This window comes from Embiotoca jacksoni, unplaced genomic scaffold (assembly GCF_022577435.1).
Source record: "Embiotoca jacksoni isolate LCO1_2020_lvr unplaced genomic scaffold, fEmbJac1.0.p SCAF_27, whole genome shotgun sequence".
NCBI classification, from domain to species: Eukaryota; Metazoa; Chordata; class Actinopteri; family Embiotocidae; genus Embiotoca; species Embiotoca jacksoni.
Window position 1 is genome coordinate 4,461,476 of NW_027185378.1, and position 25,539 is coordinate 4,487,014.

At 40.6% G+C, this 25,539-nt stretch overlaps 1 protein-coding gene across 2 annotated transcripts in view; it reads left to right on the forward strand.

Annotated features, from left to right (window-relative positions):
* eipr1 (EARP complex and GARP complex interacting protein 1) overlaps positions 1 to 25,283 on the forward strand; it is a 61,248-nt gene extending 35,965 nt beyond the window's left edge. For both annotated transcript variants that reach the window (XM_069160883.1, XM_069160882.1), the window contains exons 8-10: positions 13,790 to 13,957; positions 17,125 to 17,292; positions 24,806 to 25,283. In XM_069160883.1, the coding sequence (XP_069016984.1) occupies positions 13,790 to 13,957; positions 17,125 to 17,292; positions 24,806 to 24,980 (511 nt within the window). In that variant the 3' untranslated portion in view covers positions 24,981 to 25,283. The remainder of the gene's footprint in view (positions 1 to 13,789; positions 13,958 to 17,124; positions 17,293 to 24,805) is intronic.
* Positions 25,284 to 25,539: the final 256 nt, after the last annotated feature.

Sequence of the window (25,539 nt, forward strand, 5' to 3'; positions counted from 1 at the left end):
TATCTGGCAGGCCCAAAATTGAATCAGGGGTTCACTGCTGATGGCACCCAGGGACCTAACCACTCTGTGAAATATATTAAATCATATCCATCACAAGCACATTGCTAAAAAAAAAAAACATATTTGCTACATTTAGCTTCTCCATAGTATTCTACTAATAACAGTGCAATTTATCATAGAAAAAAAAAGCACACAATGCTAAATTTTTTTATGCAAATTCTGAGCTCTGTGTTTGTCCAGAAAATATGTGTAATGGACCGTCAGAAATGTCCAATTGGGATAATCTTTTCCTTGGAATTGCAATGCTATTTATTACCTGGTAGAGTTGTCTTGCTATAACTCATTTGGTTTACAGTCCTGTGGTCTTTCTTGAATTGAATGAAGTGCATTGTTATACTCGTGCGAGGCAGTGGAACATTAATGTTCCTGCTTGACATGGAGCATGTGTACTACCACATATTAACCTTGTAACTGCAGGTTACCAGCAGCCCACCTTACAACCTCTAACTGTGTGTTTGTGCATGGATTGCAGCGTGTGTGTGTGTGTGTGTTTTGTTTGCATTTCCTGTGTTTGTGAGGTACTTGATGAGTGAGGTCAGCATGTGTGTACGTGTGGGCTGCGCTTCAGGAATAATAATCACCTCACAATCGATCTCCATGATAACAGCAAAGTGCCGAAGAGCTTGAGAGAGGCGCTCGGTGAAGGAGAGAGAGAGAAGGGAGAGTGAGAATGTATTTACAAGATGCGTATCACAGGCCCAGATAAGATAGTTGAATCACTGATATTACTCCCTGTTAGTCCCATAACAAATTAAAGAGTTCCTGCACAACCCATTTTGGCCGTTCTCCTCCCGCTGCGCTATTTTGAAAGTTGCAACAGTGCTGATTTAGCTGTGGGCACAAAGAGAAGGAGGTGCTGGCAGTCCAAGGCTTGTTAGCAGAGACCACAGTCTCATCTCTGGTGAAAACACCCCCTTAATATCTGGAGGTACTGCAGCTGCAACCAGTAGAGGGTGTACAACGCTGTGGTTTTGAACAAAAATGTCAAAATTGTCTAATACTGGGATGACATTCTCGTTTTTTGTCCATCTTTAGTACCCTACCATGCAGTTTCCTCCTTTTGTTTTTTCCCTTTAAAAGCTCTAAGGTTGGAAAATTATAATATTCCACACTACAGAACAGTATCACACATGTATTCCAGTTTGTTCCAGACATTTATAGAAGCAATTTCATGTTTATTGTTGGAATTTACTATCTCAAAACTGCATATTTAAGCATCCTTTTCAAATTTCTATCCCAAAATTTATCATGACACATTTGATGACATCATTGGAAACATTGAGATCCAACTAGAATAAAGAATGAAATAAAGTTGTTTGGTTTTAAATAATGTTTAACTGAACAGTCAGCTGGTGAGAGGGTAAAAGATTGTGCATGAAAAAAAATGATTATGACCCCTAGTTGCGCCATCTGGTTGCCATAAATACAAAATTCTAGAGCAAAGTAAGAAGTGAGGTGGTCAGGATGGATGGATAATAATAATAAACTTTATTTGAATAGCACCTTTCATACAAGAAATGCAGCTCAAAGTGCTTTACAGCAAGAGCATTACATGCAGTGTTTCACATAAAAACAGATATAAAAACATAAAACAGATATAAAGGAACATTTAAAAATATAGAAAAGAAATGAGATATATAATGCCTATAAAAAGTATTCACCCCTCTTGGATGTTCCACCCTTTTGTTGCTTTTATACATGAATCATGGTCAATATAATTTGGCTTTTTTGACAAGAATTTGCAAAAAAAAAAACCTCTTTAATATCAAAGTGAAAACAGATTTTTACAAAATAATGTCAATTAATTAAAAATATAAAAGGTAAAGTAAATAATTGCATAAATATTCACCCCCTTCAGGTCAGTATTTAGTAGATGCACCTTTGGCTGCAATCGCAGCACTGAGTCTGTGTGGATATGTCTCAATCAGGCCGCCACATCTGGACACTGACATTTTTCTCCCTTCTTCCTTGCAAAACAGCTCAAGCTCTGTCAGGTTGCTCGGGGATCTGGCGTGAACAGCTCTTTTCAAGTCCAGCCACAAATTCTCGATTGGATTGAGATCTGGGCTTTGACTTGGCCGCTCCAGAACATTCACCTCGTTGTCTTTGAACCACTTCTGTGGAGCTTTTGCTGCATGCTCGGGGTCGTTGTCTTGCTGGAAAATAAATCTTCTCCCAAGTCGTAGTTCTCTTGCAGACGGAGTCAGATTATCCTCCAGGATTTGCCGATATTTTTCTGCATTCCTGTTCCCCTCTACCTTTACAAGTCTTCCAGGGCTTGCTGCTGAGAAGCATCCCCAGAGCATGATGCTGCCACCACCATGCTTCACGGTGGAGATGGTGTGTTTGTGGTGATGTGCAGTGTTCGGCGTTCGCCAAACATAGCGTCTGGTCTGATGGCGAAAAAGCAAAATTTTTGTCTCATCAGACCAAAGAACCTTCTTCCAATTGACCTTGGAGTCTCCCACATGCCTTTGGGCGAATTCCAGACGAGATTTCATGTGTGATTTTTGTCAACAGTGGCTTTCTCTTTGCCACTCTCCCATACAGCTTCGACTGGTGAAGAACCCGGGCAACAGTTGTTGCATGTACAGTCTCTCCCATCGAAACCACTGAAGCTTTTAACTCCTCCAGAGTGGTCGTAGGTGTCTTGGTGGCCTCCCTCACCAGTCTTCTTCTTGCCCGGTCACTCAGTTTGTGAGGACGGCCAGCTCTAGGCAGATTTAAACAAGTGCCATAGTCCTTCCATTTCTTAATGATGGATTTAACTGAACTCTGTGGGATGTCCAGTGAGTTGGAAATCTTTTTGCAGCCATCTTCTGACTTATACTTTTCAATGATCTTTTCTCTGAGTTGCTTGGAGTGTTCTTTTGTCTTCATGTTGCAATTGTAGCATGAATACTGATGAACCAGAGACTGGACCTCCCCGACAGGTGTTTTTATACTACAATCACTTGACACACATCAACTGCACTCAGATGATCTTCATTTCACTAATTGTGACACTGCTGGCATCAACTAGCTGGACCTCTGTTGAATAAGGTTAGTCACTTTAAAGGGGGTGAATATTTATGCAAACACTTATTTTGAGTTTGCATGTTCTCCCTGTGCTTGCGTGGGTTCTCTCCGGGTTCTCCGGCTTCCTCCCATCATCCAAAAACATGTACCTCAGGTCAGGTTACCTGGCGCCGCGCTAGTGGCAGCCTGCTGCAGCAGCTCCCCCCTGAGAGCCCCCCTGCTGTAGTGAAGAAATTTCCCCTCGGGGATTAATAAAGTGTATAAAATCAAAAATCAAAAATTTTTTATACTATATATTTTTAATTAATTGACATTAGTTTGTAAAAATCTGTTTTCACTTTGACATGAAAGAAGCTTTTTTTTTTGCAAATTCTTGTCAAAAAAGCCAAATTATATTGACCATGATTTCATGTATAAAAGCAACAAAAGGGTGAAACATCCAAGGGTTAGGGTGAATATGTTTTATAGGCATCGTATAAGCACAGATCAAATGCATAAGAAAAGATAGAATGCAAGATAACCGCTAAAATGCATAAGAAACGGCTACAATGCGTAAAATTAAACACAAATAGAGTTAAAATATAAAATAAGCAATATGCATTTTAAAGGTGCGGAAGTTCAAGTGCAAGAGAGCTTCAGGAGTTGCTAGTTAAACGCTAATGTGAAGAGCTTGAGGTTTCTTTTAAAAGTATTAACCGAGCTAGCTTCCCTGATATCTAACAGCTGATATCCACAGCTTTGGAGCATAGCTGACAAAAGCTGAATCTCCAATTTTCTTTGGGACTATTGTTAAATAACCTTAACCACATGTAACCCAAATGACAAAGGACTGTTGTTTGTTTCCCATCATGAGTTTATGTAAAAGCCCGAAAAAAAAAAACATAAAAAGTAAAGAGTGAAATGTTACAAAAACTCCAAACAAGTGCAAAAGCTTCAGGTGAGGTCTGTGGTTTCTTTCTGTTTGTCCATTGGAGAGATTAACTGAATAAATCCCTGTAGCCTTCGTTACTCCTTCAATCCAAGGTTTCAGACAGACACAGACAGCAACCAAGGGCACAATGTGTATTGTATGTGTGTGTGTGTGTGTGTGTGTGTGTGTGTGTGTGTGTGTGCTTACACATGTGTGTTCATTAGTGCGTATCCGTGCACGTGTGAAGAGGTTGCAATTGGAAAGCTTGCAAGTGTGAATGAGCTATGTGTCACGTGTGTGTGTGTGTGTGAGGAGGTGACTTGCTTGTGTTTTGCTTTTTGCCATTGGTACCTTTTTTACTTTTGTGTGTGCGCGTGTGCGTGTGTGTGTGTGCGTGTGTGTGTGCGTGTGTGTGTGCATGTGTGTGTGTGTGTGTGTGTGATGGGCATACTTATGCGTGTACATATATACGTCCCACTTGTCCGTTTGTAAGTGTCTGTGGGATTTGTGTGTGTGTGTGTGTGTGTGTGTGCGTGCGTGTGTGTGTGCATGTGCGTGCGTGCGTGTTTGTGTGTGCGTGTGTGTGTGTGTGTGTGTGTGTGTGTGTGTGTGTGTGTGTGTGTCCAGTTAGTGTGGCAGCTGTGTGATGGCAGACTCTCAGCACGCTCCACTGCTTCCTCAGATGACCTCTGAGGTGTCCCCTCACACCTGCACACACAAAAAAGGAAACAGGAAAGTACGCACACATAGCAAACACATTCTGCTCCGCTCACTCACACACACACACACACACACACACACACACACACACACACACACACACACACACACACACACACCGAGTTGCGGGGCCTGTCACCCATTCTGCCAGCCCCAACACGGTTGCCCTGCTCTAAAATGAGGACAGGGAGTGCAGCCCAGCAGCAGCAGACGCCTCTAGTTAGTTATCTAACACCCTGGAGAGGAGCACAGTATCTGCAGCACCCTGTCTCCCAGACACACAGCATTTTTTTTTTTTAAATACACAGATAACACTGCTTATAAAACATATATGGATCCTGTTCTACTTTGTACTGATGTAATATGCAGCATTATGCAAATTGTGGAATACTCCACTTTAATACTGAGGACAGATCGCAGTGTTTAATGGAAAATCCTGACACATTTTCACTTCTTCTCAGCCTGTCATTTTCAGTGTACCTTTGCTTTTACATTATTCAGAGACTAATCCCGGTTGTACAGGGCTGCTGTTGTGATGTTTTGGTCTGTTTCATCAATGTATTTTTGGAAATGCTTCGTTCAGTTAAACCACTGGTCATTTAAGTGCTTAGCAGCAATTTGAAGACTTTCTTTAACAATATGTGCAACATATTTTGTATATTTTGAGAAAGAAGACCATAACGTCTGTAACAAATATGACTTCATCACACAATATTAATTAAATATACAACAGATATAACAGATTTCTCAGTTTATATTGATGTTCATGCTAATGTTGGTATAGATATAGCCAAGTATTACGGAGACAGTTTACTGACTTTGTGATTCTTTCCTCCTTCCCTATACTTTTAATAATTAGACCTCTCAATGATTTAATTACACAAGTACAATTTGTTGTTACCTACTTGCGCTCCAATTACACTCACTGGTCACACAGGTCACCGAATGATGTTTCTTCAAAGAAACAGTGTGGAGGAGTTAGTGGCATTTAGTGGTGGGGTTGCAAATTTCAATGCATGTTGCAACCACTGAACACCCCTCATCTCATTTACATGCGCACAAACCAGCGCTCACAAAAAAGTGCGTACGTTCAGGTGCAGATTTTGATCGAGTGACCAAATTTGTAACACTTACTTGTACCTATTTGCTACTTATTTGTAACAGTGCCGCGCATCATTTGAGCACAGTAGGATCAGTTTTGGAACTTGTTATTGCACCATCGTGCAGCACTGTGCACTTGTTTTTGGCTCTTTAGATGTTCAAGTTCAAGTTTTGTAGTCATTCTTACAATGATTTTTGAATTTGCAGGTATGGAATGACATGACATAGTTAACCTATCACTGCGTTGTTTGGCCACTGTCAGCATATAAAACCTTTCAGTTTTTCAATAAATTAAAAGGATATAGAAAAAGTTTGGAACCGGGGAAATTGTTGAGGAACATTGCAGGTCGGACATGTATATGCTATACATCAATTTGCACTACAGTGACAAATCTGTCAGTCACTTGAAATGCCTTTATAGAAAAAAGATGGAAGAAAAAACGATTTTGTTAGTGTGAAGGACCAACCGTCATCCATTCCTGACACACTTGGGGTGCTTTGAGCCTTTGAATAATTTTAGGCTAGCTAACAGGCATGTAGTACTAGCCATTGGGCATATAGCTCGCGCTCTCTCTTCTAAGTGTGTGTGTGTATGTGTGTGTATGTGTGTGTGTGTGGGGGGGGGGGGGGGGGGAGTGAGAGAGAGAGAGTGAGAGCGATGCCTGTCACTGGAGATGTACTTACTCTGTATCTCCTCTGAAATCCCTCTTGGACCCACAGTCCACAGTGAGGGGCAAGACGCACACGCACACACACACACACACACACACACACACACACACACACGCGCGCGCACACGCACACGCACACACACACTGAGCTGTGTAATAGCTGTCAAGCCTGCAGCCATACCATGCACTGCAGGGTGCATACTGAAAAGCAATGCAGTGTTGCAGTGAAGCATGGATTCTCAACACCTTCCCTGTGGTGTGTATTTCTGTGTGAGTGTGAGAGAGAGAGAGAGAGAGAGAGAGAGAGAGAGAGAGAGAGAGAGAGAGACCGACAGCGAGCAAGAGATAGAAAGAGAGTTAGCACAATGAGCAAAAATAGAAAGAGAGAGAGCGCGTCGAAGAAGGTGAAATGATTGATAGTAGTGCTATTTGCTCCTTCACAATCCAGATTAAAAGCCAGCTGTCTGTTGGTAGAAAGACAGGAGCCAGACATAATCATAACTTCTCGTCTAGACTGACAACACGGGCTCCTGATTAGACTGCATGCCACCTGCCCAAAATTGTGTCCACCTATTCAACAGATTTTGGCAGCGTTCAGTGTGCCATAATGATAGGATACCCAAGGTAAACCACTATTCAAAAGCCTTTGCCATTGTATTTTATTCACATATTTGAATATGGCACTATTGTGCAAAAAGTGTTTAAGATTAAGAGCATCCATTTCTCATTCAAACACGGATCATTGTTTAAAAATGTCGGCTGTTTTTGAAATAGTAGCCCTCCATATGTCACTGGTGGCATATGGAGGGCTTTCGGTATTTATTGTTATACAATTAAAGGGGTCTTAGATTTGCACTTGCTGGATGCAGACTACAAAATGTCCTAAAAAGCTAAACCATAATCCACTGTTGATCCATAAAAGACCTAGTAGAGGTAATTACCATGTACTCCAGTGTGGCACTAGTTAGTTAATAAAATTATGATAAAGGGTAATTCACAACTAGTGTGGATGTGTGTGTTTTTTTTTTTAATTTTTTTTATTTAACCAACAAATTAATGATATGCTATTTCTTGGCCATAGAAGTATAGCAGGCAACTACAGGTCGGTGAGCCAATCAGCCAGACATTCTGCGATTTGCACATTGGAGATGATAAAGTCATTGTTTAGTCTTTTCTTTCTACCTTTGCTCTTGTGTTTGTAAATATTTGGTATCTTAACATTGATAGACACTAATTTAAAATCCAATCCAAAGTTTGACAAGGATGCCCTGCTTAGATACAGTTGCTAAGCTACAATTGGAAAACCTCTGTTTTTCACTTTAAGACTTTTGATTCTGAATTAAGGCATATTTAAGTACAATACTGATGAAGTGATGATAATTAAATGAAAGGGGTATAACTTTTAATTTTATTATGAAAGTTTACTTAGTTATGATATTACTTTTTGTCATGTTGCTTTTTTTTTGAGCACTTCATTTTAACCATTATAATCTCCATAATCATTTAGGCTGCTTGATGTAATGATCCCTTACTTTTATGCATGGCCTGACCCCCCCCCCGCCATCTTTCTCCCTCCCTCCCTCCCTCCTTCTTTCCCTCACTCTACCTACCTGCCTGCTTTTCTCGCTCCCATCTTTCTCTTTCTCTGCCAGCACCATCTTAAAGCCACGTTTAATTTTGATCAGCAATGAAATGATTGCTCCCCTCTTTCGATTTTTCTTTTCTCCTCCTCCCTTCCCACAGTAGTTGTCATAGAAACAGAGAAGTGTGTGTGTGTGCGTGAGAGAGAGTGTGTGACCGTGAGCGTCTGTGTTCCAGTCGATCCCCTCAGCAGAGAGATTTATCACCCAGACTAAGCCAGGAGGGTGTATTTGTGTGAGATAGAGTACGTGTGTGTGTGTGTGTGTGTGTGTGTGTGTGTGTGTGTGTGTGTGTGTGTGTGTGTGTGTGTGTGCGTGCGTGCGCGCGCACTCTCCTGTTGTAGCTTCCTTCTCACACACCTTTATCTTCTTCTGTATTTACACACATAACAGTATTTCAGGGAGTGTTCCTTCCCAGTTTTATGTTTTTATCTGCGTGCACCTAACAGTGTGTGTAATAGGTCCCCTGTCCCCTCATCAGCCCCCCATCACACACACTCACACTCTCAGCCCTAGCTGGCTGGATGACTTTAGATTGAGAATGTTTGGTGGCTTAGGCTGACCACAACTCTAATCCTCTGCTCTCATACAAACATAAACACACACTTGCACACATACATGAAGTCCCAAGTCTCTCCTCTATTAGCATGGGCTGAGGGACTGTATACGGATCTCTGTGTGTGTGTGTGTGTGTGTGTGTGTGTGTGTGTGTGTGTGTGTGTGTGTGCGCGCGCTTGCAGGGGATTGCTCAGAGACACCAGAGAGGGAAAGAGTGAAACTAACCCAATTTCCTGCTCCATTTCCTTTTCACGCGGCGGGCGCGTCCCATTCCACAGCGGGCCGGGTCGAACACCAGCTACCCTACAGCCTGGGGTCACGCCTTTTACCTCAGAGTCACACTTATGAGAGGAAGGGAGCACTGTAAATAAATTATGTGCCCCAGCTCCTAATTTCACGTGAAATCTCTATTTTGAATGAAATGAAAGTTCACCTAATTATCAAAGTTTACTAAGATTAGAATGCTGTTGGTTGATAAGTGCTTGTTTCAAATATTTAAATGACTTCTATTTGTTACTATCAGTGGCGCACGATACTGGTGTTGCATAAATACGACAAATGCATCAACCGTCCCTAAAGAAATTGCCATTTCATAGGAAGATTCAACTGAATAAACTGTTGGTTTTCAAGAGGTAGGAAACATGGATACAATTTTTGCCACTGTAGATATCAGTTTATATTGTAGCGTCAAATATATATCCTGTATCCAGCTTTAATAACATTTCTTAAAAAAAAAAATCAACTGAGTGAGGCTTCATTTATATCATAACTGGACAATAATTACTGGTTTCACTCAAAACCTGACAAATCAAGGTACTTATGCAAAGATCCACTTGTTATGGTTTGCAACACTGCACAAAATGACTCATATGTGATTGTAAATAGTTTTGGGGTGTGATAACATTTAAAAAAAAAAAAAAAAAATCTGAGTCTACTATCAAATCCGCTTTTCCCATCAGAATCCTTTTCAATTCCTCATCAAATCATTTTGGGTTCAGAATTCAACATATGTAATTAAATTTAAGAATATTGGTCTTGACTCAGAACTTAATGAATTATTAAAGTGATATGCATTAACATTTTACTCAGAGAGATTCTGACTGCTGGAGCTAAGAAGTCAAAGCTCTATTACGCAGCCCATAATATAGCTAATATAAATTCAACAATGGCTTTACCCACAATTGACTCTTGATAAAGGAAACAGTCAAATATGAAATATAAATATGGCAATAATCTCTATAAAGAGACTGTTGACAAAGGGACAAAGTTAAGTTCCAGAAGCATTCTGGTCTTCACTCATGTAGTTGACCAATCACAGTTGAGTGGGCTTTGGTTGCATTCAGGTAAACAGTCCTTATGGAGAGCAAAAGGAGCAGAACGCATTGGCACAAATGCAATCTCAGATCCCATTATTTATTGTCAAGTTTGATCAAACTGTAAACAACCAGTGTACAGAACCCCAAAATATTGCCCATTACCACTCGATACTAAATTGTCATTGGAACCAATAACTGATGGGTTCCGAGACTGACCCATCAATAACTTTGGAACAGTATGCTGAATCACGTACTGATATCAGAGAACGAATAAAATGGCAACAACAACAACAAAAAGTAAAAAAAAAAAAAGTTTATTCATCTATTTTTGAGTTCCTTTTTTAATCCCTGAGCTATAGCTGTCCATTGTGGTCAGCTGTGTGCACTGCATAAAGTTTCCATCAACACCACCTTTTCAAAAGTGATTTTAGTTCTGTATTCTGCCGACTTTTCTCCAGTAGAGGATGCACAATAACTTCTGCCTCTGCTGCACACTCAATCAGTATATAGTATGCAGCTAGGACACAGCTTGTGTTTGGAAACATATCGGAATAAACTGTTGAACAAAAGCCTTGTAACCAGAGCGGGAGGTCATCTTGAGCATAAGCGTAAGTCGTATACGATTTTAGGTACACTTACTTGCAGAATACATAATTTAGACCAATGATGTATCTTCCCTCTATGCTCCACGAAAACTTTGCTTTTTCAGTGGAAGTTCTGACTCATTATTTGACTTTTTCTGTCAAACTCCGAATGCAAATAGCAATGCAACGGTCCAGTGGCAGTGACAGCACATACACACACAGAGTCACACACAGTCCCTGAGTTGTCTTGACCTAATTGAAGCCCAGCGGTCTGCCCCAGGTCATTCTCTTATACCTCCCTTATTTTAATGAGATTTTTAATCAGCATGTTAATTGCCTAACGCAATCAGCAGGGTGACTGGCTAGCTGGCTAGCTGCTGTTGGCATCCAGCTGGGCAATAACACTGACGTTTCCCACTCTACTGAACAAAACCATGCAAAACTGAGCTGTACCAGGCTAGCCTGGAGAGGAAATGGAGTTAAAGAAAAGAAGTAGTGCTTTTCTTCAGTCTCGTGTTGCTTTTATGATGGAGGCACAGCTTTAGATCCAATTAATTACCAGTTTATTAAAATAGTTTTCCATGATCTGACCCCTGGTTATTTGCTGCTTTTTCTGATTTTGTTTTTGGAAAACAGTATCAGGAGCCTACAAAGACAGCTAGGTAATATTAGCAGCAGAACCATTAACTTAAACATAGACAATTACAACATTTTCACACACACGCACACACATACAGAAGGTCTGCATGTGCAGCAATAGGATTTTGTCATGTTATGGGTATTTCTTAAAGTCCCTAAGATATGTCCATGTATACAAGATTCCCGGTTGAAAGCAGTGACAGCTCACTTGGTAAACCTACACAGTAGCAAAGCAATGTATGCAAAGCATAGTTTTTGGCCAGACATAGCCTATGTCTACCATTTTCTGTAAAATGTGTTGTTTTGTCACCAGTTATAAAAGTTATGATCATCGGTGCAGTGCCGCCAGAGTGCACTGGAACACCATTCTGACAATGTTTTCTCCAAGTGAGTAAATAAGGTGTTCACAACTTTCCTCACCCAGTGGAAATTTATTTACATTCTTTAAGTGCTCGAAGATTCAAATATCGCGAAAGTATGTTGGCATGAAACAGATCCAATAAAAGTAAATGGAATGGTTGAATATTTATATTTACATTTAGGGACCTTTTGTCAGGCTGTTAAAAAGCTGGTCTAATTGCAGATTCAAGTGTTATTGGAATTTGGTGCAGCGCGAGGGGCTTTTTTCCATGCTTGCGTCAGGTTGCTATTTAGATAACGATGATCTCCCAATTGTTTCCAATACAAATGTTTAATACTTTCATTTACCTGATACAGAAGACAAAGACAAAACATTACGGTGCCAGTTATAATATATGATATTCAAGTAAAATATTAATAATAGTATTATCAATAATATAAAGATTCATTTAAGGTAACACTTCAAATGTTAAAAAGAAATAAGGGATTTCAGATCATTTATCAAAATTGATGAACCTGACAGAAAAGATTACATCACATTTAAACAACAGGAAAATCATTATAATGTCTGATATTTTCCTTCAGCTTCCCTCACAGTCCTGCAAGGTGCATGTAAATCAGGCAGGCAGAACTTGGCAGGATATGTATTATTATACCTACATATCAACTGAAGACAACAGAAAGGGAAGGCTCTGTTTTATACTGTACTTTATACTTTATACTAGAATTACTGAACATAAAACAATCAGCTTTAGTTTCGTACTGTTTCTTATTTTTTTCTCAAATATTTGAGCGTTGTCTATTTGTCAATTCTCTCACTCTTGAGTTTACAATGCAGAAAGTGTCTGCTGCTCTGTGGACGTGGTGTAACACTGCGTTGTTATTGGTTGAGGCAGAGGATACTCGTTTGGATGTAGCTAATGTCCCAATTGAAATCTGCGGCAGGATTTTTGTTATTTAAAAATGATATCGCATAGAGGCATAAATCAAAACTGCTCTTGTTGTACTGTGATGTGCATGGAGCAGGAGGAAGCTATAACCTTGTAATTAACTTCCACTTCTTAAAGGCATCACATTGTTCAGTGGCATTTTAGCTCGAAAAGACTACTTGCAATGCGCCATTTGCTCCAAATTCTCTCTCCTCTAAATGTGTTTGAAATCAGTTGTTTATTTACTCATTTGATAATGGAATGGTTTATGATAGGTCAATGATATAAACATTTAACTTGCAAGATGCTCGATTTTCCTCCCTTTTTGTCTGTCTGTTATTGTGGTGCTCTGGGAAACATAGATTGGTTTTATCAGAGCTTTTTCGCTGCTGCATCTGGAAAATGAGCTTGATGAGAGTTCGAGTTTGTGGGCATTACCAGGAAACAAGCTGGTGTGATAATAAGCAAGTACAAATTTGAGGTTTAAGTCACTTTAACATGGTAGTAAAAGCAAGTTTACAAAGAAACTACTGTTCATAAAAGTTCACAGCAAAGAGAGATCTTACGTTGTTAATAATGACCATTACTATAGCTGAATTTGACTCTTATAAAACTGTGGCAATATGTTTAAGAATTTGTCTTGGTTGCAAGGTTAGAGGAAGCAAACAAAAGCGAGTTTTTTTTTGTCATTTTTGTATGACTGATGTGAGAGAAAATGTAATCCAATGAAAATGTATAGCAGAGAAAAGGAGGTGGAGGTAGCTGGAAAGACGAAGAAAGACACAATGCACAGAGCATCTCTTCTTCTATCATGTCATTGTGTTAGCTTCACTCTTGGAGGAACTCAAGGTGGTGCAGTTATGAGGCTTGCCTTTTATAATTTACCACCGCCGGTGTTGCCTTCTTTATTGAGCCTGGCCTTCGCTGAAAGACACTGACACAGAGAAGGCTTTGATTTAGCCTGGGAATGTTCTTGCTTCTGTGGACCCTGTGAATCATTCTTTCTCTCCCGTATCTCCTTTTGTTTTTCTATCATCTCCCCTCATCTCTCTCCCTCTCTCTCTCTCTCTCTCCCTTTCTTTCACCCGCCTCCTCTTCCATACCTCTCTTATCGTTTCTCTCATGGTTGCTCCCTCTCATTTTTATCCTTCTCTCCTAATTCTTTTCACTGCTTCCCCTCTTATCTGTTTCCCTCCATGCCTTCCATGTTCTCCCTCCTTTCTAATCACCTTTCTCTTTTTCTTTTCTCCATCTCTCTCTCTCTCTCTCTTCCCCCTCTCCAGGCAGATCTACTGTATAGAGAATGCCCATGGCCAGCTGGTGCGTGACCTGGACTTCAATCCCAACCGTCAGTACTACCTGGCCAGCTGCGGAGACGACTGCAAGGTCAAGTTCTGGGACGTCCGCAATGTCCAGGAGCCCATTAAGACCCTGGAGGAGCACTCGCACTGGTGGGTAGATCCACAGATTTTAAGGCAGGGGTGGGTAGTGGTGTGTATACTGTCCTTGAAAAAGAGATCCTGAGTTACTTGGTCAACTGTCCTCCTGAAATGTCCCTGGGTTTCAGACTAAACCAGAATCCTCCCAGTATTTGTTACAATTAAAAGTGTTACATTAACCTAAACAAGTCAGCAGCCATTAATCAATGAAACAAAGTAAAAAAGTCACATAAGGATAGCTTCTTATAGTCTTTAAATGATGTAGGGAAGGAAATTGCATTGTGTAACTGCTATGACATTGTTAATATAAAAACCTCCAACCTTACCCCACAATTCCTAATCTTAAAGAACGCTGCAATTGTACCTATATAAAGTTCCTCACATGATTGTAACCGTACGGACAGCTCTGAAGTTCTCCTGGGAAAAACATTTTGAATAAGGGAGTCATCTGGTCAATGGTCCGAAACTCTGGGTTTAGTTTTGTCTCCAATTCTGAAGGAATTGTGTGGTGCCCCAAGTCTCCCAATTGGAGACTAAACTTTAATGGAGTATCCATGATTTTAGATTTCAGATTCAATGTGTTGTATAACTGAAGAACAAAAAAAAAAAAAGTAAGGTGTCAAAAATTTGTGGAAGCAGTTTTCCTGTTTAAAGCATACAAGCAATACCCCCAGGGACAACGCCATGCCCATGAAGAAATGATTTGGTGTCAATGAACTTGACTGGCTAGCCCCTCCTCATCACCCGGTATCACAAGCTGACCTCGGTCCTCTTGTGGCTAAATAGGAGTCAATCCTGGCAGCCAATAATTTCAGTCTGTGTAAATCCTACCCAGAAGAGTTGAGGCTGTTATACTCTGGATACATACAGTATGCTGGACGGTGTTGTTGTGGACATACTTTTGGCGCTAAATGTTAAACTTTAAAATTGACTGTGTTCTTACTTCCAAGTAACAATATCCAGAGTACTCTGAATAATTCAACACAACAACAACAATCCAACTGTTTACAGTGTATTCGTATGGAATAACGAGAGTACTGGTGACCGTGATTGTGGAGGGAGATTTTACAGCTGAATCTTTTAAATGTAATTTTCCCATTCTGTGAAGACCACCTGACTTTATTGGGCTGGGGTGATTATAGGCTGCTATAATATTGGCTCTTAAACTTTTATTGTTGTACATGGTATGAATTGACAAGAAATATTAGTCTGTTGAAAATGTCAGTTTTCATTTTTTTCAATATGACTATTTGAATGTGAATACTATTCTGTTTCCAATATAATTGTATTTGTATAACTGACAAAAGGCTCCCTACTCAGCATTGGAGGATAAGACAGACACAATCAGGAAAACACAGCAACAATAGCGATAAACACGATGATAACTCCTTTGCTGCACTGTTGATTGTTAACTGTTAATAGCTTTATCTCCTAACTAATGAAATGCCCCAACTGCTGGTTGTGTAATAAAAGGTAGTCATACACTCATTTGTAATTAAATAGGCACCCACGCATTTTGTCATGAAGGATTGAACCACAGTGGGTTGAGCACAGCCCGGTTCTGCTCCAGGTTGTCTTCCATGAAGCTTCAGGCATTGCTAAGAGCTGAACATAGTCTATACTGCAGATGTGTGCGTGTGTGTGTGTGTGTGTGTGTGTGTGTGTGTGCGTGTGTGTGCGTGTGTGTGTGTGTGCGTGTGTGTGTGTGCGTGTGTGTGTGTGCGTGCGTGTGTGTGTGTGTGTGTGTGTGTGTGTGTGTATATATTTATGGAAGATACTCTCCTGTGTGAGCTGAATAGATGATCAGCGTGTCTGAGAGGCGAACTGGGCTACTGCTGTATCACACCAATCCTTACCTGATAAAGGCAAACACACACATACACAATGGAACATCCAAAAGCTTGCGCACTCACGTCTGCCTTTGTGCACGTGCACGCACACACACACACGCACAGAGCCAACGTTATCTCCAAAAGAAAGATAGACTTGGCAAGCATATCCATAACTGTAGATTGCTGCAGATGGGATCTTTTCGGATAAGAGATAGGTAGGTGTGTTCGTGTGTGTGTGTGTGTGTGTGTGTGTGTGTGTGTGTGTGTGTGTGTGTGCGCACGCAACCAATTAATTTGGTTTTGGAAGGGCTCTCTTTCTATCTCTATGCATTTGTGCGTGTTTAAGCATTTCTATGATGCATATTTACATGTATGTGGGTATTTATCCTGCATGTGCACTTAGCATTAGACTGATATATAAATGTGTGGGTGTTTCCCTGTGCGTGCGAGTGTGTGTGTGTGTGTGTGTGTGTATTCGTTGTGCATGCTCATTTTGTCGGAGCACAGCCAAGATATGGCCTCAGGGCTGCTCGGGGTATTAGGGACTATTTTTTAGCAGGGAATCGGATTAGGGGAGCGCAGGGAACGGCGTGGCCGAGGCTGATTTTCTGTCAACAGCCTTGGTTATCCCTCAATCCCTCCCTGTGAGGGAACTGGGACCGCACTCTGAGCTGTGCCTGGGGCTCGCAAAGAGAAGGAGAGACACACACACACACACACACACACACACACACACACACACACACAAAGAGCAAGAGAGAGAAAGAGGATGAAAAAGAGTAAGACAGGGAGACAGTGTTCAGAAAGAGAAAAGAGGCACAAATTGGAGAGAGAGAGAAGGAAGATGAGAAAGAGTTGGATTGAAAAAGACGTGAAACTGAGCAACAAATAAAGCCAGGATCATGGAGTTTATGATAATGATCATCAACTCATGTGAACGAAGCTCAAACATGGGCTACGAGGTACCAAATCCCCATTACTGTCATCATACCCAGATAGGCATATTCTGCTGTGAATCCCTCTGTGAGAGCACTGCGTTTTCTGCATGATTTGTGTGGGCACGAGTGTGTGAAAGAGAGATAGATACAGGCATCTTTTTCTGCACGTCTATGTGTACTACAGCATGTGTGGTCCTCTCATACATACAGAGTCAACATATATAGTAATATCACAGCTTTTAGTGCTTGCAACAGGGTTCCTCACCCACATAAAGCTTTGTTCAGAGCAATGAGGTTATACACACAAGGGATTCATCCATGCAGGAACGTAAAAAGTACTGCACTTCCCCACATTGCTGCACTGTTTATTTCTGAATGAATGCCTAGTAATGCGTGTGTTTGGTACCAGGGTGTGGAGTGTCCGCTACAACCACAGCCATGACCAGCTGGTGTTGACAGCCAGCAGTGACAGCCGCCTCATCCTCTCCAACATGGTGTCCATCTCCTCAGAGCCATTCGGACACTTGGTGGACGACGACGAACTCAGCGAGGGTGAGGACAACAACCAGGAAGACAAGTAAGAGCAACTCGAAGTAGTAGGAACGCAAACATTCTCAGTAATTTATACTGTAAGTCAGTAGCAATTGCTTTTTTGTAGGAGAGTCTGGTTTGAGCACCCACAAAATGTATAATTTCCTCATTACACAGGAGAAGTCCATCTGTTGGATGTTTACGATGGGCAGTTTGATAAACAATACGTTGACTATTTACAATCCTATTTCCCAAAAAGTTGGAACACTGTGAAATGTAATTAAAAACAGAATGCAATAATTTGCAAATCAAACAGGGGCGACAAAAGACTGAAAAAGTTGTATACTGCTAAAAAAACAACAACACACCTGGTGTTACATCTCACAACTAATTAGGTTGATTTGCAACAGGTCAATAACATGATTGGAGATATATATATTTTTTTTTTTAAAAAGAGCATCCCAAAGAGGCAGAATCTCTCATGGGGAGGGGTTCACCAGTCTGGGAAAGACTGTGTGGGAAAATAGTGCAACAAGTTGAGAATAATATTCCTTACTGTAAGATTGCCTAGAATTTGAGGATTTCGTCATCGATGGTACGTACTATCATTTAAAGTTCAGAGAATCTGGAGAAATCTCTGTATGCAAGGGACAAGGAAGAAAACCAGTTTTGGATGGCCGTGATCTTCTGGCCCTCAGGCGGAACTGGATTATAGAAAGACACAAATTTGTAGTGGATACCACTGCATCGGCTCAGGAACACTACAGAAAAACATTGTCTGTGAACACAGTTTTTCGCTTGCATCCACAAATGCTGGTTAAAACTGAAACCATACATAAACTCGATCCATAAACGCCACTGCCTTCTCTGGGCCTAAGCTTATTTAAGATGGACTGAGGTGAAGTGAAAAACTGTCCTGTGGGCTGACAAATTAAAATTGTATTATTTTAGGGAAATTATGGATGCCGCGTTCTCTGGGCTGAACTGGAGAGTGACCATCCAGTTTGCTATTAGCACACAGTTCAAAAGCCAACATCCGTGATGGTGTGAGGGTACATTCGTGCACGTGGCATGGGTAGCTGGTAATTCTGGGAAGGTACAATTAATGCTGAATGATATATACAGGTTTTGAAGCAACATAGGCTCTATCCAGACGTTATCTTTTTCAGGGGAGACCTTGCTTATTTCAGCAACACAATGCCAAACCACATTCTGCACGTCTTACAACAGCCTGTCACCCGTTGAAAACATTTGATGCATCGTGAAACAAAAAATACAACACGAAGCGTTAAGCAGCTCAAATCCTATGTCAGGCAAGAATGGGCTAACATTTCACTTTCAAAACTCCAGCAACTGGTCTATTAAGTTACCAAACGTTCATAGAGTGTTGTTAAAACAAGAGATGATACAACACAGTGGTTATTATTCCCCAGTCCTAACTTTTTGTAAACGTGTTGCTGGCATCAATTTAAAAGGAGCATATACTTAAAAAAAAAAAAAAAAATCTCTTTCAACATTTGATGTATTTTCTTTATGGTATTTTCAATTTCATATGGGTTTAAAGTAGTTTCCCCTCCTTTTTAAACATTTAAAGCGATCTTTGTAGACATCTCCCACTCATGTTCAAGATCTACAGTTTTCTTTGCTGTGAACATCTCATGACCTTGATCATTGTAAAAGTATTGGGACAGTGGTGCTCTTTCTTCACATTTGATACTATATTACAATTCAGAATCTTGGTATAGTCAGAATCAAGCCATAGTGCAAAGGCACATGCCATAATATTTTATCAAATCATATGTGATAAGATTTATGAAGCATTATATCTTTCTTGTACATGGCTTTCGGGCCATAGGGAGCTGAATGAATCAAACAATGAGATACTGAGGAGAGTACAAAAACGTGCTGTGTATTTTAAATTGTTTAGATTAAAGCTAAATGCCAGCACCCTTGCTTTCGTCTTTGATGCTCAGAATGAAAAAAAAAGTGGAGGGGTAAACCATTACAAATATGTTACTGTGAAAACACTTGAGGATTTTTAGAGTTGATTTTGAAATAGCAGGAATATCATCTGTAACAGTTCCCGTTCAGTGCTCTCCAAAATCTGCCACTGTCGTCCATCCAGTATGGTCCCATTCCCCCTCTCATCCATAACTACCAGCTCTTACACTCGATGACTGACTCTCATCCACAATTATCAACTCTTCTTCCTAATCACCAGCACTCAGCTTTGGTTTTAACCCTTCCACTGTCATTATTGACCCCTCTTGTACAGTATGTGTTCACTCCACGGTACCTGGACACAACGAACAGAAACCCAACAGTGTAATAGCTTATTCTTGAGTTTATAGTGCTGCTTTTAAAATCCAAGTTCAACAAAATTCATGGCTGAATATTATTTTCAGTAAACCAAGCAAAGCAAGTTTGACCTTTTTGTCTCTTCCATAAAGGTATATGTTTCTTCTGGGCACTCTGTGTAACCATAAATTGATTTTCATATACAAATATGTGATCAATTAAAGGACAAACTAACATAATGTGTCTTAATACGATTCCAAAATAGGTCTATTGCATCATATATTCTACATATTCTGTGGATTAATTAGAGGTGAAAATAAACTCACAGTGAGTGTACTAGGAGCTGTCACTCATAAAATAGATATAAAATGACATGCAAATCATTTAAATTAATTCAGACCGTTTGGGTGCTCACTGGGTGGCAGTCACAATAATGTCTTTGATAGTTGTAGAACCCAAAATACGTACGCACTGTTTCTCAGATGTTTTTGTGTCGTGATTGTCCGCTCTGCATGGCTTACCTTGCTAATGTCCTTCCTTTAACCTTCGTCTGATCAACAGTATAATGATCAAATCGGGCCAAACAGGGGCTGCAATAGGTCAAGCTGATGGTGATTTGTTGGAGCGCTGTCTGGTGGATGACAAGACAAGCTGCTTCAAACAGTTTGCTTTGCATATAGACTGTAAATTTTAACTTTGAATAAAAACTGACAGCCCTACTGTCTTCCCTCAACATTTTGTGTTACCCTGTGATTGGAATCACAACGGATTAATGTACAGTCATGAAATATATGTAGGAAGTGCTAAAATTACAGATGACTGTTTGTGTGGCTGTTGCAACAGAAGTAATGTCGCAAACTATTATTGTGCTGACATTGCCTTCTGCAGACCGCAAGTGTAGGTCTGGAATCCCAGAAGGGTCATGATGGAAATACTTTTCCATAGTCTGGTATTATTATACCCATATTCACTGTGTGAATATATGGGTTTGGCCATGGTGCAATGAGGATTTTTTTTTTCTGGTACTTAAATCCCAATGGATGTGGACCTTGGGTTAATTTAGAAACTATTGGAGCAGCCTTTAACCAGTATATATTGGCCACCATATACAGTTTGTTGAGTGCAAACTCGACCACCGCTGCAATTGGTGGAACTACTTCAACAACACCGTATGTAGCCACCCCCACTTATTCCTGATTGGTTCACCCTTTTAAATGGCCAAGTTAACCTTAAATCATTAATCATAGCATGGACTGAAGCTGTGACCAACAGTGAAACAGAGTCAAGCCAATTGAATTACCTCCCAATAAGATTTGCATTACCTCGCAATATACTTTGCATTCCTTCTGATCGATACAGTCAGGTGGTGTGTTGGTCCCGCCCATTTATAATACAGTAAAGGGCCTGATTTACTAAGATCTCAATTAAAGGGTACGAAATTGAGTGTTTCTTTAAAAAGTTTGCGCATGTATTTTGCACCCGTTTTGAGTGTGATTTACTAAGAGTAATTGCGTCACTGATATTAGGTGCAAATCGCACTATTTAAATGAGGGGCTTGCTTGTGCTAAAGTGATTCCAGTTGTTCTAACAGAACGACCGCGAAAGGAGGAAGAAAATCTGATCCCATTCAAATGAATAAACATAAATAGGGCCTGTAACAGCAACAAAACGCTATATAGGAGGTTATCAGCGAGGAAATCAATGGGAATAACAAACAAAAAAATCAGTCGATTAAATAATGAGATGAGTAATAATATAAGATGGCACGCAATACCAGGAGAAAAAAAATGGCTTGTGATAATACGGTGGATGAGATGCCTCTAAGAAACACCGATCAGCAGGTCCAGCTCTTTGTGTGATGAGCAGGTGACTTCGTTGCATTCAGTACCTGTGAATTCTGCGGGAGACAGCATTCAGGACCTGGGACATTTAGTGGGATATCGAAGCAGCGATACGCTGGAATGACCCGGAGGCAGGACAATGCTGAGTCGTAGGAAGTTTTGTAATTGCTGGTATTGCGTGGCTCCTCCTGTTTGTTGGCTGTCAATCATCATTCAGTGAATGCCATAACTCAAAAATGTCATCTCTGGACAGGCGCAATGTTTGAATAATTTTCCCCTCTGTCATCACCAAAATGTTTCCACAGGTGTAAAACCACGTTCTCTACGTATTATTTGATTCCCCCTGCGTCTTCTTCTCACCACAAGGTTTAGTAAATATCACTGGAGGTGAAAATGTATGTATTTGCATTTCCCCTCCCAGTATTTGGCACGTTCAATCGGAAACGCCCAATATTGCATACACATTGAGGCACATGCGCAAGATGGACAACGTGCGTTAAATTGCACATTCGAAAAACACAATCCTCACTGCACGTCGTCAGTGGATCAGCTGGGACATTTTTTTTTTTATTTTTTTTTTGCGGGTGGCGTGAAGTTTGCACGTGATATTACGCACGCAAACCGCTAGTGAATCAGGCTCTAAGAGTTCAGGAAAACACTCTGCACATACACCACAAAGGAGACAGGATTGTGACACTTTACGAATTTAGTGCTCGTTGCTGATTCTAAAAAGGCTGATCTCCTACAGCATCTAGCTGCTGGTTGTAAGCCGGGGCTGTGTGTCCAACTCTACTACCATTTGAACATGCTGCGCTTCTTTGACAGATGTGTTACCAATACACCACAGGAGCTGAGGAACCAGCCATCTCTGCGCGCGCGCGCACACACACACACACACACACACACACACACACACACACACACACACACACACACACAACAGCTGCATGTATAGTGTTGCACGCGCATTAGAAACGAATCTGTCACAGCCATAATCGTAACACCCGGAACTCAGTCATGGCTACAGCTACGGTGACAATGACGGCGATGTCATCTCAAGGCCGCAGTCATAATCAAAGCTGCAGTTTGTCTGGAACCAACTCCTCTTTTCTTTCCAGCTGCAATTTTTACGACTGGTGGCTGAGCAGACACAGTTAAAGGTGCACTGACTCTCGCAGTGGTGACGACGGCGGCGGTCTACTACATAACACAATTATACTTTATCATAATACAGTTCAGCCTTTCTTCATGTGTCAGACAAAATGCAAATTTTATATCAAGGTAACATAGAAATACTCCAGAAAAAGATATCCCTCAGAATGAAATTCTTCTATTTTATTCATTAGAATGTTTAAAGAAAAAAAACACCAGTGATATTCATTGTATACTACAGAAGCACATTGCAGCCACAAAAGAAAAAACATAATTGGTGAACTTATGACTTCTTTCAAAAATATAAGATCTGGATCTAATTGTGAGATGTCTTCATTTTTTTATTTTTTTATTTTGTGAATACAAAGCCCCCCCCCCGTAGCATACTGATAGAAACAAATTTCTATTTAATTTTTTTTTTTATCATATGGCCTGGAGCTTGATACGTTTCCAAGTATCAACTAATTATTAAACAGAAAGCTTCCTTTACTTTTCTTGGAACATTGAGATTGGTCCTAGGTGACTTAAAATTAAATACAACTATTAGATATGTCTTTTGGAAAAAATCTTATTCAAGAATTCAAACCTTTTATATGAAGTACAAACCAGGACTGGCTGTATCAGATCACGATGCAAAATTGCTTTTGTCCACTTTCACTATAAGGCAGCTCAAATTTGACCTGTGGTGTACGTCAGTCTTTTGGCGGCTAAAGTGTTCAATGACATGATCTCAAAAAACATTGCAATCCTTCGCCTAACCGAGGCCAAGCCCAGTATTTGTTAGCATCAGTGAAGTGCTCTCGTACCAAATACACCCTCATGTTCCTTTCTTCCCCAATGAATCTATACAAGTGATACACTTGAGAATTATTTTATTTTAGGTTGCAGCCCAGAGGGAGCAGCTACTGTCACTGCGAAACAGTTCATGTGTAAAATAAATCCAAATATGTACGTCGCTGTTTCCCCTCAGGACTACTTACAGCAGTGGGTTTGGGAAGAATTCGGGATGGCAATAATGCCAGATCATAATTCTAAAATTGTATTTATTGTCACACTGTTGTAAAGAGAGGATTTTTGTGTGTGTGTGTGTGTTCAAAAGAGGGATAAAAGGAATGTTTTTGCCTTTTAACACCACACACACCTTATTAAATGTTGCCATACTGATAATGAACACCTTGTCATATCCATTTTAGGCAGTAATTAGCCAGGTGTATGGAGGCAGGATATGAACTCTTTCATTTTTTATTTTTTTTTAGCACTTACCTCTCTTAGTTTTCATGGGAACATCTGTGTGCAATGCTATGGGCTACATTTTAACTATCCAGTCAGTCTACACAGTCTAAAAGTGTCCAGATCCACTTTTGTGAGTTTAACAGCGGTTAATCTGAGCACAAAGTACGGCACGTGGATCAAAGGGATGGTACTTAGTGCCGTAAGTTGTCAGAGGTGTGTTTTGGGTGTAACACGAACTAAACCAATCAGAGTGTCATCTCCCATTCCACCCAGGTGCCCTGACACCATGGCAGATTGCAAATGTAATGGCACATTTCCCCAAACAGTAGGAAAAGAGATTCGCTCACACGCAGATTGAGACTGACGTACACAATCATAATCTTTCAAACCTTTTTATTTGCAATTGTTGTTTTTTTTTTGCATGTTTGTTGCACTGCTGCATGTCCCTTGTGTGTGAAAAGCAGGGCGTAAGTGCACTCACTGTGCATCCAGAGATGTCGGTGTGTCGCACAGTTGCTCTCAAGATTGCTTAGTTCCAAGAATGCTCCTGACCACAACCCATTTTAAAGCCAACACACTCATGGACACTCAGAAGGCCACGAGCACATTTGCAAACAATGTGGGTGCTGGATGGGAAAATGACAACTGCATCATTCTGAAACTAGCAAAGACACACGCATTGTGCTTTGTGCCGCTTTATGGCGCTTTGTGCCAGCTATAATATAAAGCCCTATGACTGCCTTTGAGGAAAGATTTGCTGAAGGTGTGCGATGAATGATTATTGTCTTGAGTGTGATCATTCCCAACAGCTAGAAATATTTATGCCTCCTGCAACTGTTCAGCATTAGCTAAATTTAGCCAAATATTTAATGTCCAGGTCCTCTATACATTTGGTGAACTTACAGAGATTTACATGATTTGCAGAAAGAATCGCTACATGAATACGAGTTTTTTTTTCCACAAATGCGATGCATTCCCACTCCGTATCTCACCTCTTTATGCTTGTGTGTGTGTGTGTGTGTGTGTGTAATTCAGGGGTAAGGAGCCCCTAAAAGACAGCGTGGTGTCCACCTATGAAGAACACGAGGACAGCGTCTATGCAGCGGAGTGGTCATCGGCCGACCCCTGGCTCTTCGCCTCACTCAGCTATGACGGGCGCCTTGTCATCAACAGGGTTCCCCGTGCCCTCAAGTACCGCATCCTGCTCTGAGAGGGACGGGAAGGACAGGTGTTCCCAAAGCGTGTGAGTGTCTGTGTGTGTGTGTGCAGTATGAATGTGTGAAAAGTTAATACAGGAAGGGTGCCATACAAGACTGTATGTGGAGACAGCAATGGCAGACACTATGTGTGTATCTGATGTAATTATACTACAGTACATATGTTAATGTAAATTAAATATTTGTCTTGTTTATCAGCATTAAAGTAAAGAAATGACTTCTGGATAAACATGTTATGTTGCGTGCTTCCTAATGTCTTCGTCTTCATTGGGGTTTAAATCCATGAAGGCTACTGTGTCACAATATTATGTGCATTCATGTTATTTCCTTATGGGTATTTTTTTTTTTCTGTATCTTATTGCTGCTGCAAGAACTTGTCTTCAAATGAAAATGATTTGCATCTTAAGAATCTCAAAATCTTTGCTGAATGGGCTTAGTTTTCCTCGTCCGCAAAAGAGCAGTGTGTCAGTTAGTGGCATCTAGTGGTTAGTTGTCGATTGCAACCAACTGAACACTCCTCGCCTCACCCTCGCTTTCCAAGCGTCTTTGAGA